This window comes from Pipistrellus hanaki, assembly GCF_964339955.1.
Source record: "Pipistrellus hanaki genome assembly, chromosome: 6".
Taxonomy (NCBI): Eukaryota; Metazoa; Chordata; class Mammalia; order Chiroptera; family Vespertilionidae; genus Pipistrellus; species Pipistrellus hanaki.
In genome coordinates this window covers 14,785,280-14,805,738 of record NC_140508.1, presented here as the reverse complement: position 1 = coordinate 14,805,738, position 20,459 = coordinate 14,785,280, and the positions used below count along the sequence as shown (strand labels likewise).

The 20,459-nt window shown below is 41.0% G+C and overlaps 1 protein-coding gene across 2 annotated transcripts in view; it reads right to left on the bottom strand.

Annotated features, from left to right (window-relative positions):
- The window catches only part of NINL (ninein like), a 92,587-nt gene that overhangs the window by 58,444 nt on the left and 13,684 nt on the right, over positions 1 to 20,459 (bottom strand). For both annotated transcript variants that reach the window (XM_084887085.1, XM_084887084.1), the window contains exons 2-3: positions 4,950 to 5,143; positions 982 to 1,078 (exon numbers count right to left, since the gene is read on the bottom strand). In XM_084887085.1, the coding sequence (XP_084743211.1) occupies positions 982 to 1,078; positions 4,950 to 5,132 (280 nt within the window). In that variant the 5' untranslated portion in view covers positions 5,133 to 5,143. The remainder of the gene's footprint in view (positions 1 to 981; positions 1,079 to 4,949; positions 5,144 to 20,459) is intronic.

The window sequence follows — 20,459 nt, the reverse complement described above, 5'->3', positions numbered from 1 at the left end:
TTGTATGCCCTCCCTGAGACACCTTCCCCCTCTCATGCCAGCAGGATGGGGTTTGGAGAGCTTTGTTGGTGACCATTTGGAGGCTGGGAAGAATGGCAGGCCTAGAGCGGACCTGGAAGCTCCGGGTCTTTTCCCACGCCTTGTCTTATGCATCTTTTCTATCGGGCTATTCCTAATTTATACACTTTTTTAAAAAAACATGTTTTTATTGATTTCAGAGAGAGGAACAGAGGAGAGAGAGATAGAAACATCAATGATGATAGAGAACAACTGATTGGTTGCCTTCTGCACGCCCCCTACTGGGGATTGAGCTAGCAACCCGGGCATGTGCCCTGATCAGGAATCTAACCCTGACCTCCTGGTTCATAGGTCAACGCTCAACCATTTAGCCACACCAGCTGGGCCTGAATTATATACCTTTTTAATAAACCAGTGATCTAGTGAGTAAAACTCTGAGTTCTGTGAGCTGCCCTAGCAAATTAATTGAATCAATGGAGTAGGTTTTGAGAACCTCTAACTCATAGCTGTTGGTCAGAAGCATTGGTGACAACCTGGACTTGCGACCAGCATCTGAAGTAAAGAATTAATAGGACTGAGCCCTTAACCTGTCAGATCTCACACTATCTCTAGGCAGCTCATGTCAGGATTGATTAATTGCAGAGCACCCAAATGGTGTCAGAGACTTGCCAGCATGGGAAAAACTGCCACACATCCGGTGACCAGTGTCAGCAGTATTCAGAGTATTGTGCACAGTTTAAAGAAAATAACAAGATTTCTAGCTTATAATACTATTTTACAAATAAGAAAATAGAAGAAGAAAAAAAAACAGAAATGTTTTGTCCCAGTTGTCATCACTCAGCAGTGATACAGCAGGGTTAGAATTTAGTCTCAACCTACTAGATTCTTCAATCAGGATATTATGTCCCAAAATGTTTTATATAATGAAAAGAAACTAAAGGTGAGAGGAGGAAATCCCCTTACCTGATTCCACAGAACTGCTGTCTTCATCCGAGGAGCCAACAGCAGCGTGTGATGATAACACCGCCACAAAACCTTCTTTAAAGTCCTCAAAGTTAACCTGGGTGAATTTAAGAAAAGAGGTCAAAGTTCCTTTCAACAGAACAAATATATAATGCATCAGCCTTCTGTTTTATTTCCTCAGATGAAAACATCTTACTGTTGCCTTTTTGCACGTAGAACATTTATTTCCCAAAAAAAATTTACCTAAGATTTTTTAAAAGGAGGAGGTCCAAGATGGAAATAACAGGAAGACGCTGAAAGCACACTGAAATATATACCTATCTAAAGAGCAATCATTCCTGAGAGACAACTGGGGACTGATTAGACAGCTTATGAAAAAGGAGAGGAAGAGAATGAATAGAGAAGGCCAGGAAACCATGGGAGCCCCGAGTATCTGCAGGAATTCTCCAGGAGTGAAGGTGCCAGTGAGCACCGTTGTTTATGTCCCTGTCCACCTCCATCAGTCAGGTGAGGGCTCTACCCCAGTGCTCTGGCTTACCTGCAAGATTGCCATAGCACATTCCCAGCCACGCTGCTAGGAGTCCAATGTGGCTCCAAACAAAGGAAGAAAGCAGGATCAACAGGACATTCCTACATGAACCTGGCCTACCCTTCCAGCTTTGTAGGCCAGTGCCCAGATGCCACAGGCACCTGCTTGGCTCCAAATGGCCTCTCAAAACCACCCAGCACACATAAGGTCACTTTCTCAAGATTGGGAGAGAGAAATATTTTGTCTAATTCATATAAACAAAGAAAGGTGAGCAAAATGAGAAGAAGAATACCTCTCACATGAAGGAATAAGAAAAATCAACCAGAAAATAAAACTAATGAATCAGAGATAATCAATTTGTCTGGTAAAAAAAAAAAAAAAAAAAAAAAAAAAAAAATTTAAAAGAAAAGTCATAAGGATACACACCAAACTTGAGAATGAAATAGAGAAATTTAGGGAGAACTTCAACAAAGAGTTAGAAAGTATAGTAAGAAACCAAGAGGGCTGAAGAATAAAATGATACACTACAGGTAATCAATAGTAGCTTAGCTAACAAAGAAGAAAAGATCAGTGACCTTGAGGACAGACTAATAGAAATCAACCAATTAGAACAGCAACAACAACAAAAAATAATTGAAGAAAATTTACAGGGCCTTTAGGACAATAGCAAGCACACTAACATTCACATTATAGGGGTCCAAGAAGGAGAAATCAGAAAGAAACAAAAACCTTATTGGAAGAAATAATAGCTGAAAACTTTCCTGACCTGTGAAAGGAAGAGACATATAGGTCCAAAAAGCACAAAGAATTCTAACCAAGATGAACTAAAAGAGTCCAAGACATATTATAATTAAAATGGCAAAAGTTAAAGAGTCAATCTTGAAGGCAGCAAGAGGAAAACAACTAGTTACAAAGAAAGGAAACCCCATAAAGATATCAGCTGATTTCTTAGCAGCAACTTTATAGGCCAAAAGGGAATGGCAGAATATCTTTAAAGTGATAAAAGAAAGGAACCTACAATCTAGAATAATTTACCCAGAAAGGTTATCATTTAGAATTGAAGGAGAGAAAAGAGTTTACTGGACAAGCAAAAAATTAAGGAGTCCATCACCATTAAACCAGCTTTACAAGAGATGCTAAAGGGCTTCTGATAAACAAAAGGAAAGGCCATAAACAGAAATAATAAAATATTAGATAGGAAAAAAAATCTCACGGATAAAGGCAAATCCTATATAATAAAAGGCTAATATGCAAATTTTCCCCTCAACTGGGAGTTCGACCAAAGGGTGGGGCCAGCCTAATGCCCCTTGGTCCCTTCCCTCATCTGACCCCTTCCCCAATTGGACTAGCCCACCAACCACCTGCAGCTCCTCTCACCCTGCCAGCCCAGCCCAATCAGCCCCGACTGGGGCGGGTGGCCAGACCCCACACGTGCATGCACCAGACCTCTAGTATTAATAAATACAGTGAAATTCACCAAAAACAAAGTGTAGGAGGGGAGAAAAATGTAATCCCTTCAGATATAGTTAAACTTAAATGACTATCAGCTTAAAATAGACTGCCATAGATATAGAACCTCTTGGTAACAAAAACCAGAAACCTACAAAGGATATCCACAAAGAATAAAGACAAAGGTCCCCAAACAAACACTAAAGAAAACCAGCAGACCACAAGGAAATCCATTTTAAATGTAAATGGATTAAATGTTCCAATAAAAAAAAGATAGGATGGCTGAATAGATTAAAATACATGGCCCATCTACAATATATGCTGCTTCAAATTGAAAGACACATACTGAATGAAAGTGCAAGGATAGAAAAAGATATTCCATGTAAATAGAAATGAAAAGGGAGCTGGGGTAGCAATACTCATATCAGACAAAATATACTTTGAAACAAGGAATGTTAAAAAAAAAAAAAAAAAGACAAAGAAGGCAATTACATAATGAGAAAGGGGTTAATACAAGAACAGGATATAGACAATTATAAGTAACTATACATCAAACACAGGAGAACCTAAATATAAAAAGCAAATAATAATGGATATAAAGGGAGAAATTCATGGTAATTCAATAAGAATAGTAAATTTTAATGTCCCACTCACATCAATGAATTGATCACCCAGACAGAAAATTAATAAATGGTCATAAATGTTACATTAGAACAGATTAACTTAATAAAAAGTTATAGAACATCTCATCCAAAAACTTCAAAATAATATACTTTTTCATGTGCACATGGAACATTACTCAGAACAGATCACATGTTAAGCCACAAAACAAACCTCAATAAACTCAACAAGACGTAAATCATATGAAGCATATTTTTTTACCGTATGACATGAAACTAAAAAAAATAAATTACAGAAAGAAAACTGGAAAAAACACAAATATGTAGAGACTAAATAACATGCTACTAAACTACTAATGGATCAAGGAAGATATTCTCAATGGGCAAAAATGAAAAGCATTTCCCTTAATATCAGGAACAGGACAGAAATGTCCGCTTTCACCACTCTTACTCAACATAGTACTGGAAGTTCTAGCCATAACAATCAGACAAGAAGAAGAAATAAAAGGTATCCAAATTAGAAAGGAAGAAGTAAAATTGTCATTATTTGCAGATAACATGATATTATATATAGAGAACCCTAAAAATTCCATCAAAAAAACTACTACAACTGATCATTGCATTCAGTAAAGTAGCAGGATACAAAATTAATATCCAGGAATCAGTTGCATTTCTATACACCTATAATGAACTATCAAAAGGGGAAACTAAGCCCTAGCTGGTTTGGCTCAGTGGGTAGAGCGTAAGCCTGCAGACTGAAGGAGGATCCCAGAATAGATTCCAGTCAAAGGCACATATCCAAGTTGCAGGCTCGATCCCCAATAGGGGGCATGTAAGAGGCAGCTGATAAATGATTCTTTATCATCATTGACATTTCTATCTCTCTCTCTCCCTTTCTCTCTGAAATCAATAAAAAATATATTTTTAAAGGGGGAAAACTAAGAAAAAACAATTCCATTTATAATTGCATCAAAAAAATAAAATACCTTGGGATAATAGGAACTGTTTTTAGCACTAACATATTAGCATCTGGACACATTCAAGAGGTTGGAACAAGGTGAGTATTTCTATCAGGAAAGTTTTTATCTAGGTTTTGGATCACCATTTAGATGACCTTCAATTTCCTAGAAAAAAAGAACTCTGAGTTCATTTTCTTTCTTGCTTATATGAAATCACAGGATACTTCTGAACATAAGTATCCTTTGCTCCTTAATAGTAGATTGAAATTTTTCCAATTGCAATATGAATTTCAAGCTGTGTAACTTTCCTTTGACAAAGTATCTTGATTCAGTTTATATTTATCAAATGCCAATAATCGCCAACAAAAGTATTCTGCGCTTTTCTTTATGAGAATGAAGTCAAATACCCACCCTGGCAAAGTGATCATTTCCAAGAAGTGTCTGCAGAAGGATGGGAAGCTGCTTTTCCAGATGAAGCTTAAGACAGAGCTGGGTCAGCTCCTCCCGATCCAGAAAGCCCGTCCCTGTGGTGTCACAGCTGCTGTAGACTTCCCTGAGCTGTGACACATAGTGGTCCTCTTCTTCTTCATCCATCCCATAGCAGGCTGGACATGGCATGCGAAAACACAAGAACAATGGCACCCTGTTACTGCCAGACCTCTCACATCCTCTCACTGCTGTGCTCCCAGACAGCGCGGCCCGGGCACAGGGTGGAAGCGGGTGTGTAAGCAAGGTCACCAGAGCCTCTCAGGCTTACGTGGGGCTGGCAGGCATTGCCTGCACCTTTGCAGAAGAGGCCAAAAACATGTCACTAGAGAACCAGTCCTCCTTCCGAGAAGCAGAAATTTTTGTTTTGTCAAAAACCCTCACAAAAATCTATTACAGAATAATCAGGAAAAAAGATGAATATTAAGAGAACTACAATCATCCAAAATTTCACCACCTAAAAAAATCATTAATATACATTCTAATTGTTCTCTACACATTTCAAGTATGATTTTTCCCTTACAAATAAAAGAAAAATGGAAACTCCAATAAAAAGAGAATTTAAGTAGACAAATCATTAAAGGAAAAAAATATATGGTTAATAGCCATCTAAAAATGTTCAAATTATTAAAACAAAGAAAATATTTGTGACCGTCAAGTTATCAAGAATGAAAATTTCATTGCTAACTGAGGCTGTCAGACAAGGGGAGTCTCACACGTTCCTGGAGGAAGTGACAGTAAATGTCTAGGGAGGGTACTTGGTCTATATGTCAAGAAATTTTAAAATATTTTGATTATCTGACCCAGTTATTTCAAATAAAGAAATTTCATAATCCCTTTTATAAATTCCTTTATACTAAAAGAAATAATGCTACACACAAAGATGAGTTCATCAGATTACTACTTGTATATAACCTAAACCACCCAGCAAAATAAGCTTGCTAAAGTATAATGTACTAGAGGCCTGGAATTCGTGCATGGGGGTGGGGGTGGGGGGATGTCCCTCGGCCCAGCCTGCACCCTCTCCAACCTGGGACCCCTTGAGGGATGTCCAATCGCCCATTTAGGCGCAATCCCACTGGATGAGAGAGAAACATCAATTGGTTGCCTCTCAAGTAAGCCCCAACGGGGACACATGAACCTACAATCCAGGTATGTGCCCTTGACTGGGAATTGAAACCATGACCCTTTGGTGTGAGGGCTGATGCTCTAACACTGGCCAGTTTTGCAGATGAAAAAGTTCCAGAAATCTGTTGCACAACAATGTACATACAGTTATTCTACTGAATGGTACATTAAAAAATAGTTAAGAGGATAAATTTTATATTAGTGTTTTTTTCCCACAATTAAACATTTTAAAATAATTTTTAAAGTGCTTTAAAAAAATAGCTCTAAATTTGATGGCTTGCTTTCTGAAATCTCCAGACATCCTCTATGAACAAAGTAAAGAAACCAGTCAAAACCAGTTTGGCTTAGTGGATAGAGAGTCGGCCTGTGGACTGAAAGGCCCCAGGTTCAATTCTGGTCAAGGGCATGTACCTTGGTTGCGGGCACATCCCCAGTAGGTGGTGTGCAAGAGACAGCTGATCGATGTTTCTCTCTCATCGATGTTTCTGACTCTCTATCCCTCTCTCTTCCTCTCTGTGAAAAATCAATAAAATATATTTTTTTAAAAGGGAGGGGGCCAGTTGAAGGGAAGGGGGATTATTAGAATAATACTAGACTTTTCCAAGCAGACAGATGGCAAAATCCCACCAAGTGGGACAAGAAAAAACAAACCACTGGTGAGGATGTGGAGAAAAAAAGAACCCTCGTGCACTGCTGAGGGGAATGCAGCCACTGTGGAGAACAGTATGGAATTTCCTCAAAAAATTAAAAATGGAACTCCTATTTGGCCACTTCTAAGAAAATATCCCAAGAAATCAGAAACACCAATCAGAAAGGATATATGCACTCCTATGTTCATAGCAGCACAATTTACAAAAGCTAAGACAGCATGGATGGACCTGGAGAGCATTATGCTAAGTGAAATAAGCCAGTTGGAGAAAGACAAATATCACATGATCTCACTCATTTGTGGAATATAATGAACAACATAAACAGATGAACAAAAATAGATCCAGAGACACAGAAGCATTGAACAAACTGTCAAACCTCAGTGAGAAGGCGGGGGAAGAGGAGTGGAGGAGTGGGGATAAGAAATGAACCAAAGGACTTGTATGCATGCATACAAGCATAACCAATGGACACAGACAGTAGGGGGGCGAGGGCCTGTGCAGGGGCAGCAGGAGTGGGTGGGGAGAGGTCAATTGGGGGAAAAGGAGACATATGTAATACTTCCAACAATAAAGAATTTTTTAAAAAGCCCTAGCCTAGTTGGTCCGAAGGTTGTGGGTTATTGTTAAGCTGATTAAAAAGCCCTAGCCGGCTTGGCTCAGTGGATAGAGCGTCAGCCTGCTGACTGAAGGGTCCCATGTTCGATTACAGCCAAGGGCACATGTCTGGGTTGTGGGCTTGATCCCCAGTGGGGGGTGTGCAGGAGGCAGCCGATCAATGATTCTCTGTCATCATTGATGTTTCTACCTCTCACTCCTTCTCCCTTCCTCTCTGAAATCAATAAAGAAATATATAGTTTTTAAAAGAATTAAAAAAAAAAAAAAAAAAAAAGATCAGGGTCACCATCAAAAATAGAACCCAAGGGTGATTTGGTTCCTTTGCCCAAAGTAACACTAGAATTTTCAATTGAGTACCAAAGAGCAGAATCACTTTGTCAATATAAGATTACCCAACACACAAGTGGTCAGCAAACTGCAGCTCGCAAGCCACATGTGGTTCTTTGGCCCCTTGAGTGTGGCTCTTCCACAAAATACCACATGTGGGTGCGCACGTACAGTGTGATTGAAACTTCGTGGCCCATGCGCAAAAGTCGGTTTTCGGCTCTCAAAAGAAATTCCAATTGTTGTACTGTTGATATTTGGCTCTGTTGACTAATGAGTTTGCTGACCACTGGGATGAACCTTTATAGTTTGACAGTTTCACTGTTGAACCACTAGAATGAATAGTGCAATTAAGGTGATTTTTTTAAAAAGCCATTCTGCTAGTCTTATTCAAAACATTTTCTGTAATACTACATAATAAAAGAGAAACATGTAAATCGACCATACCTCTGCTACACTCACCAGCCAATCAGTAGTGGGTATGCAAATTAATCTGCCAAAGTAGGCAGGTTAATTTGCATACATAGGCGCTGGAGAGCTAGTGGAGAATGGAGAGGCTTGGGGAACTTGGCTCCTCAAGCCACCAGAGGGAGAGTAGAGAGGGAAAGCTGGTGGCTTGGAGGACTTGGCAGAGTGGGAGGCCGTGCAGAGCAGGAAGGGAAACCAAGAGCATGGGGAGCACCAGGAATTCTGAAAGTACTAGTTCTGGTGGCAGCCCCAGGACTGGAAGTGGAAGCCCAGAGTGCAGGGAGCACCAGGAATACTGGGAATCGTAGTATCTGGTGGCAGACGATCTCCTAGACACTAGAGCAAGTTCCTGTTGCTGTGCGGGACGTAGGAAAAGCAAAGATGAGAGACATAAGTAAAATCAGAATGTCTAGGAAAAATTAAAGGGAAGATATCCTAAAACTTCCAGGAAATCTCCACCAATGAAGCAAAGAAAAAAAAAGCTTCTATTATTCTGTAAGCAACAAACCAAACTGGGTTGGGGTCTCAGACAATTCGCTCATATGATTACAAAGATAGTCAGAAACTCCCGGATTGGAGAGGGCTCCCCTGAGGGCTCTCAGACTGGAGAGGGTGCAGGTCAGGCTGAGGGACCCACCCCCTGTGCATGACTCTTCATGCACCAAGTCCCTAGTAATAATATATCAACTTTAGAGTAGAAGCAATAAACTTTAGGAATAAAGTGAATAAAAACAGCAAAGTCTTACAATTCCCACTGGAGGTTTCCAAATCAGTTCAAGTTTTACATATCAGTTTTATTTTAAAACTCTGATGATCCCAAAAATGTTTTAGGGTTGCAAGAATTTGTAAATAAAATGCAACACAATTTCATTTTTTAAAAATCATCATTTTCTTTCTGCACAGTGTGTACAATCTGTGTACACAGCAAGACTCAAGTTTAGTGATATGGGCCTTACAGTCTCCACAGAGCAGGCAGGAAGCACACAGTGATGACCCTCCACCCGGGACTGACCACAGCCCTCATGTTACACAACAGCTTGCAAATAATTACATGAACTCTTGTTAAAGGACCTAATCAACCCATTTGTGAGTTACCAACCTCTCCTCATCTCAGGCTCATCTCCACTATGTAACTGTAAATACACTTCTAATAAAAATGTTGCTGGAAAAAAATATTTTAAATAAAAATAATTGAGTGTCTAAAAAGAGAAAAGGAAAAACATGCCCATACCAAGTACATACTCGGTGAAATTTTAGAACAAACAAGTCGGGAAAGTGTCTAAAGGGAAAAGGGCAGTCCCACACTGACAATGCCGCGGGTGGGGGGTGGGGACGAAGTGGCACAGCATGGATTCTCAACAGCAAGACTGAGAATTAGAGGGCTGCCTTTGACACACATCCTCTGGGAAGAGCCCTTTCGACCTAATCTGGAAGCTACCAGAATTTATACTGCCAACTGGGGGATTAACCAAGAAGAGGAAGACACAGGATCCAGGACTGGGTCACATGCAAGCAGTGGAGACCGTTCTAGGCCGATGTAAGAAACAACCAAACCTGTGGAGAATTTTATAAGAGTTTATTTGAGCCAAACTGACAATATACACCAGGGAGCAAGATTGCAAAGCTCCAGAGAATAACAGTTCTGCAGCTTCCTTTTGTGCATTTGATTAAAGAAGGAATGTAAGGAGGATTCTATGAAGGTGGGAGGAAGCAATGTCAGGGATAGAATTACACGGCAGTTAAGATGAATGTGCTCTCCTGAGGGATCTGAGAGAGCATTTCAAAGGTGAGTTAACAGAGTCAGAGATGGGGAATGTCCAGCCCAGGCCACATAAGGCCCCCGCATGAGGCCCACGCAATCATTTGGTCTGGCCCTGCCAAGGAATCCGTAGACAGGACTCAAAATGCAATAAATCTAGAAGCTCTTTTTCAGAAATTTATATTAAGTGAATAATGTTATAAATATCCAAATGGCCCTTGACAGAAAAAAGGTTCCCCACCCCTGGTAGATGCACAGAAACAATGGACAGGGGTTGCTTAAGGCACAGATAAGCCTTTTAATAAAGAAGTTTACATGCCTGGGATGTGACTACTAACCATGACCTACCCAGTTAGGAATTTATGATGACGTCACCCTGTGAGGGTACTTTCCACAGACACTCACCCCCCTTTTTTTGCCCACAGAGGGACCAGAGAGCAACCCACACAAAACAGAAACTAGGGAACCAACAGATCCTGTGTTCTTGTCATCATACGGAAAATAACATGGTTAGGTTTCTGACAGAACTGATGGGACATTTGGAAAAGAATAAATACATTGAGAAGTAAATAAGTAAAAACTAAGAAAACATTAACCTCTAGAAAACCAAACTTGGCACAAGAATGGAAATGTTATGCCCACACAACATGCCAGTGTGGCAGTCAGGCAGCACCAAGCTCCCGAGGAGGACAGCCTCGAAGGGGACAGGGGAGCAGGGCATTCGAGGTTACAGTTCTGAGCTGTGCAAGGGGGCAGAATTCAGGGTGAGGGGGGCCTGCAAAGAGGGACGGTTCAGGAGAGACATTGCCTCAGGATGCTCCGTCCCATTTATGGCCAGAGAAGGATTCCACAGGCATCCACAAAGAGCTCCAGAAAGGAGTCAAAATAAACCTATCACCTCCACTTGTGTTGTGCGTTTTGCCTCCCTTTTGGTTTCTCACCTTCCCCTCTTCTCCCTCCCTTTGTTTCTCTCCCAACCCTCCTCTCTCTCTCTCTCTCTCTCTCTCTCTCTCTCTCTCTCTCTGGTCTCTCACCTCCCCCTCCTTCCCTTTGTTTCTCTCCCAACCCTTCTCTCTCTCTCTCTCTCTCTCTCTCTCTCTCTCTCTCTCTCTCTCTCTCTCTCTCTCTCGCCTGTCTCTGCCCCTCATAGTGAAGTCCTGAGTCAGGTCCTGGACTGTCTCTGCCCCTCATAGTGAAGTCCTGAGTCAGGTCCTGGAGTTGTCTGAGTGAAAGACACCAGTTGTTGAGACACTGGTGACTGGCCTTTGCACTCAGGTGAGCTCTGGCCAGTCCAAATCCTGGTATCAGCTGAAAGATAAACATGACACCATCCGAACGGGAGCAAACAGCAAGGCAATCAATGTGGCCTTTCCAACTCAGGTCACTGTCCTCTACGCGGAAGGATCACTGTGTCTTCATTTACTTGTCTCCCTCTCAGGCAGGGAGGGGAATGCCTGGCCCTGCCAAGGCATGAGGGGTGAGTTGATTAAACGTTTGGCCAGATAGAGCAGGCTAGTTTTTAAGCTGATCGTCTTTTATGGCCTGAGAAGGACGTTACAAATGTCCAAATGGCCCTTGGCAGAAGAAAGGTTCCCCACCCCTGCTCAAAGAGAAGCTGAACCTTACGGAGCGCATGTGGACATGCACACGCTTTTGTTCTTGCCCAGGACATTCTGAACAGGCCTTGCTCCAGAGCTGGTGCCGTCCAACAGGAAGGAGGTCTGTAATCTCGGGTTTGAGCATCTACGGCTGCTGTCTGATTTCCTGATCTCAGTGACCTTCCTCTTGTAAAAATACTATTTTTATTCCCCCACAAAATGAATTGACAGAAATTTGTTTTCCTCGTTCTCTCAGTTTGTCCAAGCTTCTTCTGGGCCTGGGTCTGGTGCAGGTGGTAAACAGCATGAGGTGACTCCAGCAGGACAGTCATGTTCCCTCGGCCTCTCCACCTGTGGAGGCTGGCTGGGTGGGCACAGAGCCGGGCAGGGAGAAGGGACAAGCAGCCTGCTGCAGCTCAGACACAAAGGGCGGTGACAGAGACACTCAGTAGGCAGGGCTATCAGGACACAGCTGCCTGCTGCTGCACAATCCGTCATACTGAATTGCAGTATTTGGTCAACTCATGTGAGCTTCGCCTTTTGATGTCAGGTGGGTACTTAGCATATGTTATCAAAATGGACTGGGTTGCAGTCAATTCCCATAAAGCAATGCTAAGCCCTCAAATCTGAACCTATGAGTCTCCAGGCAACTGATTTCCCTGCAGGTTAATGTAGCTACAACACTGCAGGGTAAGGTGTTCAGAGAATGGCACATACCTGCCATCAAGGTAAATGGAAATGGGCCAGGGACTTTGTGCAAATGTGTGTTTTTTAAATATATTTTATTGATTTTTTACAGAGAGGAAGGGAGAGGGATAGAGAGCTAGAAACGTCGATGAGAGAGAAACACCGACCAGCTGCCCCTTGCACATCCCCAGTAGGGGATGTGCCCGCAACCAACATACATGCCCCTGTCCGGAATCGAACCTGGGACCCTTCAGTCCGCAGACCGACGCTCTACCACTGAGCCAAACCGGTTTCGGCGACTTTGTGCAAATGTTTTAAAGAATCAGAATCGTTCTGACTGCTGCAAAGATGGCTCTAAGTAACCGAAGAGGCTGGCAATGCTGCCTCACAACAAGGTGACCTAGGGCCCTTTCCCCACACCCTCACTGCAAGGTAGTCAGCCCCCAGCCCCGCTTGACGCTTCAATTGGATCAAAAACACCTTCTTCATGGGCTGCTGAAGGAACGGCTATAGAAAATGCCAGGCTGGATACAGAGAAACTGCTACTTATTCTTAGAGCTCATTATATTGTAGTTCCCATAACATCAGAACTACTTTCCCACACAGAGGACCCCAGGTTCCCAGTCTTCCTCCTGCTCAAATGCTAATTCTACAAATGCCTCACTGGAAAACTGCTTCTCCCTCCCTCTCTGGACAGGCAATCAACCTAAAGTACTGGCCACTAAGTAAGGTAAGAAAAACAAGCTGCCTTAATCCTGCCCCCTGCTGGGAACCTATGGTGCAGTAACCACAGGAAGGCTGTTTAGTCCCTCAGAGGCCGGATGATCCTTCCCCTATGATCCTCCACGGCCCCTGGCAAGGAGAAAAGAAGCACAGGGAGTGCCTTCCCAAGCTCTCCGCGGGGTCTGGGGTTGAATGTAGGCCTCACAGCGAAGTTGTTAAATGTTCCCGGGGGTTCAAGGGCCTCTTCGGTTTCTCTTCTTACAAACGGAATTACTTAATTCTCCTCCGGATTCCACACAGGCACAAAATGTTTACACATCAAAACCATCCAAAAACCAGAGCAAATTCAGTGGCTGAATGCAGAACTGTGGAAAAGATACAGACAAAGAGAAACACTTGTTTTTATTCTTTGTGTCATTGTTGTTAATCCATTGATCTTTAGAGAGAGTGGAGGGAGGGGGAGAGACAGAAACACCAGTGTGAGAGGCACACGGATTGGTTACCTCCCAAATGTGCCTCCCCTGGGCCAGGGATGGAGCCTGCAACAGAGGTATGTGCCCTTGACTGGATCGAACCCAAGATCCTTCAGTCCATGGGCTGTTGCTCTATCCACTAAGCCAACTGGCGAGAGAAGTTTTATTCTTTTGAAATTGGGATCAGTAGAATCTCAATAATTCTATTGCTATAAAGCTTAATTTAAAATGCAAGCACACCACCATGAGGTTGCTAGTTCAATTCCCAGTTAGGGACATGCCTGGGTTACCAGCTTAATCCCCAGCAGAGGGTGTGAGGAGGCAGTCCATCAATGTTTCTCCTCACTGATGTTTCTCTCTCTCTCTCTCTCTCTCTCTCTCTCTCTCTCTCTCTCTCTCTCTCTCTCTCTCTTTCTCTCCCTCCCTCCCTCCCACCCTCACTTTCTCCCTTTCTTTTTCTCTCTTTCTAAAAAAATCAATAAAAAACATTTAAAATATATATTTTTTATTAATTTTTTATAGAAAGGAAGAGAGAGGGATAAAGAGTTAGAAACATCGATGAGAGAGAAACATAGATCAGCTGCCTCCTGCACCCCCACACACACATTGTACATGTCTTTGACCGAAATCGAACCTGGGACCCTTGAGTCTGGAGGCCGATGCTCTATCCACTGAGCCAAACCAGTCAGGGCAACAATATTTTTTTTTTAAAAAGGTGAAGCAAAACCCTGTTTTCATCCTGAGGAGAAAAACTGCCTGGCCCAAACAAATGGGACACTGGCCCAGAGACAGAAGCTGCTTGCCAGCATTCAGCATTCTGCACAACACAGTCCTCTGTAGGCTGACGAAGCAAGGTGTTGGTTTGCATTTAATTGATGCACAGTGATGAGGGAATTTAATCTGTGTATTGAGGAGAGGGACGAGAGTTGTGTCTCAGAGCAGCTAGGTATGCTGATGTTTGCAGACCCAGGGTGTTGTAATGAGAAACAGTTCCCAAAAGGGCCCTCCATAAAAAACTGCTCACCCATAAAGAATAGGACCAAGGGTAGCCATTCTAATTAGGTTCATTCTTTAGCTGGAAAGATGTTACAACCCTATTAAATATTGAAGCCAGTCCTTGGGTTCCAGCACAGCAGACCTCGATGCCTCTTTAAATAGCCTTGCGGGTAGTAATTGACCATCCTACTTAAGCTGAATATTCTGAGCTTTTGAGAATAGTTTCTGCATTACATTTTCATGTTTTCTTCTTGTTTTTCAGAATGTATACTATTTATTTACGTTGCCTATGTAGGCTCTAAATATCAGCAATCAGGCTTGAAAAGCTTCTTTTTTAAAAAAAAAAAAAGAGATTTTTCCAGTTTCAACAATATAAACATAAACTGATACCTCATTTACTTGGTAGATATTTAGATGGAAAACTATAAGGATATCAAATTCAAAAACTGCCTAAAAACCTACTTTTCTAAGGTCCCCTAAGGAAAACATTGTGGTACATACTGATGGCAGATTCTAGGGTCAGAGTCTCCAGTTTTATTAAATATGGACACTTTCTAGCTCTAGGATCTTGGACAAGTTACTTCAACTCTCTGTTCCTGAGTACCTCATTAGGACATTGTAAGAATTTAAAGGAGCTATTATTAGACACTAAAGGCCTGGGGCACAAAATTCATGCACAGGGAAGGTGGTCCCTCAGCCTGGCCTGCACCTTCTTGCAATCCAGGACCGTTGGGGGATGTCCAACTGCTGGTTTAGGCCCGATCTTAATCCCGCAGGAATTGGGCCTAAACCAGCCGTCAGACATCCCTCTCGAAATCCGAGACCTCTTGCCTGCCTGCCTGCCTGCCTGATCACCCCTAACCACTCTGCCTGCCTGCCTGCCTGATGCCCCTAACTGCTTGCCTGCCTGCCTGATCATCCCTAACCCCTCTGCCTGCCTGCCTGATTACCCCTAACTACTCATCTGCCTGCCTAATCTCCCCTGATCACCCCTAACCTCCTCTGCCTCCGCTTCATCTGTAAGGATGTCCAGAATGACAGTTGGAAGGTCGTTTGGCTGTCCCTTCTAATTAGCATACTATGCTTTTATTATTATAGATCTTAATGTGTTAAATGCAATACTGAGACCAGCGTCTGGAATACAGCAATTACTAAATAAACATTGTTATACAGGCATATGTGTCTGAGGTTATACACACATCTGTAATCATCTATAAACAAGGTAGGTATCTGTGGCTTTCAAAATACTACGTGTACCAGTTAACAATGCAGATTTTTTTCACTAGATGGAGTTACACATATGTTAATATATATGCAATTTGATATGTATGCTATTTTGTTGTATTGACAGCAAGTTTCAAGACTTCATATGTCAAATTTGCTGGTGTTAACATCATATTTTTACACTTAAAAATATTGAATTTTGTGCCAGAAAAAGAGCATATGAGGGAAGTTATAATTCATTATTTTATTTTGAAGAAAAAGTTATCGTATACTTCAGGAAGCTTATGGTGAACATGCTCCATCTCAAGATACTTTAAAGCTGCATTAAATACTTTAAAGGTGATTATTTCTATGTGAAAGACAAAGAATGTCCAGGTCAACCGAAAAAGTTTAAGACCAACAATTACAATCATTATTGGATGAAGATGTGTGTCCAACTCAAAAACAACTTGCAGAAAGATTAAACATCGCTCAGCAAACAATTTCCCATCATTTGCAAGCAATGGGAAGATCTTAAAGAAGGAAAATGGGTGCCACATCAACTGAACGAAAGACAAATGGAAAATAGAAAAGTCATCAGTAAAATGTTGGTTCAACGGCACGAAAGTCTCTTTTGCATCCGATTGTGACTGGTCATGAAAAGTGGATTTATTTTGAGAATCACAAACGCACAAAATCATGGGTTGATCCAGATTAACCATCAACATCGACTGCAAGGCCAAATCGCTTTGGAAAGAAGACAATGCTCTGCGTTTGGTGGGATCTGGAAGGTGTGGGACTATGAGCTTCTAAAACCAGGTCAAACAGTTATTACTGATCGCTACCAACAACAAATAATCAATTTGAACCACGCTTTGATCATGAAATGACGAGAATATGCCAGAAGACATGGCAAAGTAATTTTGCTTCATGATAACACACCATCACACACTTCTAAACTACAATAGTTAAAGACACATCGTTAAAAGATCTGGTCTGGGAAGTATTAACCCACCCGCTGTATTCACCAGACCTTGCTCCTTCAGATTCCCACTTGTTCCAATCGATGGCACAGCAGTTTCTGATCAGCACTTTAAAACATAGTACAAAGAAGTGGAAAATTGGGTCTCTGAATGGTGTGCCTCAAAACAAGAAAAGTTTTATTGGGACGGTATCCACAAATTACCTGAAAGATGGGGGAAATGTGTAGCTAGCGATGGACATTATTTTGAATAAGGCACTTTTGATGTTTCTCTTGAGATTATCGTGTTTTCTTTTATTACAAAATCCACCATTATTAACCAGTACACCTAGTACTAGTAAACTATATACAGATAACCTTATAAATTCCTTTTATATGTCAAAATACATATTTTTCCAGAAATTCATTTTTTCTATTCTTTTCTTTATTGTAGAGTATTACAGATGTTGCCTTTTTTTTCCAATTGCTCCCTCCACTAAGCTCCCACCTTACCCCAGTTCTTTACCACCCCACTGTCTCTGTCCGTGGACAATGCATATATAAATGTAAGTTCTTTAATTAATCTCTTCCACTCCCCCTTCCCTCCTCCCTCTTCGACTCTTCATTCTGTTCCATGTTTCCATGCCACAGGTTCTACTTTACTCGTCAGTTTATTTTGTTGGTAAGATCACACATATAGCCCTAGCTAGTTTGGCTCAGTGGATTGAGTCAGCCTGTGAACCAAAGGGTCCCAGGTTTGATTCCGGTCAAGGGCACATGCCTGGGGTTGTGGGCTGGATCCCCAGTAGGGGTCATGCAGGAGGCAGCCAATCAATGATTCTCTCTCATCATTGATGTTTCTATCTCTCTCTCCCTCTCCCTCTCCCTCTCTCTTCCTCTCTGAAATCAATATTAAAAAAAAAAAAAAAAAAAGATTATACATATAAGTGAGATCATGTGATTATTTGTCTTTCTCTGATTGGCTTATTTTGCTTAGCATAATTTTAGTTATTGTATATTTGAGTTCTAGGATTTCTTTTCTAATGTGCTATATGCTACTTATTTTATTTATTTATTTATTTATTTATTTATTTATTTATTTATTTATTTTTACTAAATAATTTCATGCTGAAATTTCCAAGTTTGGCTTTTATTTCTTTCATTATAATCATGAGTAGTTATTTTAAAGTCTCTGCCTGATAATTCTAATACCTCATGTTTTTGTGGCTGTTCCTGTTATTCTTTGTTTCTGCCAGTCCTGGCTTATGACACTTGGTTCTTTGTGTGACTGGTTATATTTGACTATTTGTGAACATTGTAAATGAAAAACTACTTGGGGTATTAATTTTTGATGCATAGAATAATAAAATTTTCTGCTGAAGAATATTTTCAATTTGCTTCAAAGTAGCTATCTGGGGCAATACTAATCTGAGACCATTTTAATCTACTTTCAAAATTTCAAATTCTTATAAACCACATGAATCTGTGCTACAAGCCACTGTAGAAAAACTGAATGTTTCACTCCATTCACCAATTCAACATGAAAGATGAGCCACACTGTCTGGACTACATTTACATTTTGATGTATATGACCAAATGCCCTCCATAGAGGTTATATCCATTTAAATTCCCATCAGTAGTTTGCGTCCTCATCCCTCATCAATACAGTACTACAGGTATTTTTGTTTAAACTTTGAGCTACTATAAAGTACATATTACTGCATTTTTTATTTTTAATTAATAACATATCATAAATAATTGTTCATTGAAGAACTACCTTGGTCTGGCACCCCTGCTCACCTGCTCTACCCTCCCACCACGGCCAATGCCCACCATTTTCCACGTTCTGCTGCCTGCTGCCGATGCCTGCCATGTTCTGCATTTCCTGGTGGTAATGCATGTCATAGAGACTGGTTGTTCAGTTGTTCATTTGTTCCACTGTTCAGTCTATTTGCATATTAGGGTTTTATATATATAGATATGTCTTCCTGGTTAATTATCACTCTGAGAAGTCTATCTTTGGTAATTTTGTACTTCTAGAAGTCTTTTAATATGGCCTCTTCAGTATTCTTAGATTTATAGTATGCATGGTATGGGTTTACCACCACTTACTTGTTTAAAATAACAGCTTTACTAACATATAATTTACATACCATGCAAATCATCCATATAACATATGCATTCTAATGTTTTTTAGTATATTCGCAGTGTTGGGCAACCATTACCACAAAAAAATTTACAACAGTTTCATCACTTCAAAAGAACTCCACATTAGCAATGACTTCCTAATTCTTTCCAACTCCTTCCCATCCCTGTTAACCATAAGTAACCACTAAATTTACTTTTTCTCTATGGATTTGCCTATCCTAGACATTTTGTATAAATGGAGTCATACTATATGTGGTCTCTTATGACTGGCTTCTTTCACTTAGAATAATGTTTTCAAGGTTCATCAGTGTTGTAGCATATATCAGTACAGTCATGTAACACTTAATGATGGGGATATGTTCTGAGAAATGCCTCCTGAGGTTAACTCATACAACCTAACAAAAGGAAGACAAACAATCCAACTTAAAAATGGACAAAGAACTAAATAGACATTTCTCCAAAGTAGACATACTGGTGGCCAAGAGACCTATGAAAAAGTACTCAAAATCACTAAGCATCAGAAAGATGCAACTTAAAACTAAAATGAAGTATCATCTCCACCTGTCAGAATGGCAACCATCAACAAATCAGCGAATGACCAGTGCTGGTGAGGATGTGGGGAAAAGGGCCCTAGTGCACCACTGGTGTAATGTAGACTGGTGCTGCAGCCGCTCTGGAAAACAATGTGGAGTTTTCTCAAAAAATTAAAAATGGAACTGCCTTTTGAACTAGGAATCCCACTTCTGGGAATATAGCTAAGAATCCCAAAACACCAATCAGAAAAAAATATATGCATCCCTATGTTCATAACAGCATTATTCACAATAGCCCAGATCTGGAAAGAGCCCAATTTCCCATCAGTTCATGAGAGATAAAAAACAACAACAACAAACAACTGTGGTATCTTTACACAATGGAATACTAAGTGGATGTAAAAAGAAGGAACTCTTACCCTTTGCAACATCATGCATGGACCTGGAGATTATTAAGCGAAGTAAGCCAGTCAGCGACAGACAAATACCATATGATCTCACTAATATGTGAAATCTACTAATGAACAAAATAAACTCAGGAACAAAATAGAAGTAGAAGCATGCATACTTGGAACAACTGACAGAGGTCAGAGGTGAAGGGCTAGGGAGAACTCAATAAAAGAAGGTGAAGAGAGTAGCCAAAGAACATATATACATATCCTATGGACACAGACCACAGAATGGTGAAGGCCAAGGGAAGGGAGTGGTGGAGGTTGGGTGGAGGTGGGCAAGGGGAGGAAATAGAGAACATCTGTAATAGTGTCAACAAAAAATATGAATGAATGAATGAATATGCTGATTATAATAACCAATGTAAACATTCATTTCATACATTTTTATCTCCTAGAAACTTATAAGGAATTTTTTGGCCTCGATGTTGTACTATTGTAGCTCGGTTCAAGTGTTCTCCTGTGGCAGGTTTGATTCCTGGTCAGGGCATATGCCTAGGTTGTGGGTTCAACCCCCCAGGTTATGGGTTCGACTCACAAGAGTGTGGAAGGCAACTGATCAATGTTTCTCTCTTGCATCGATGTTCCTCTCCCTCTCTCTTTCTTCTTCCCCTTCCTCTCTCTCAAATCAATTTTGAGAAAACTTATAAGGATTTTTTTCAGTGGTCAAGTCTTCTTCAAGAAGCTGTCCAAGGTAATTAGCACTGATGCCTTTTTTGT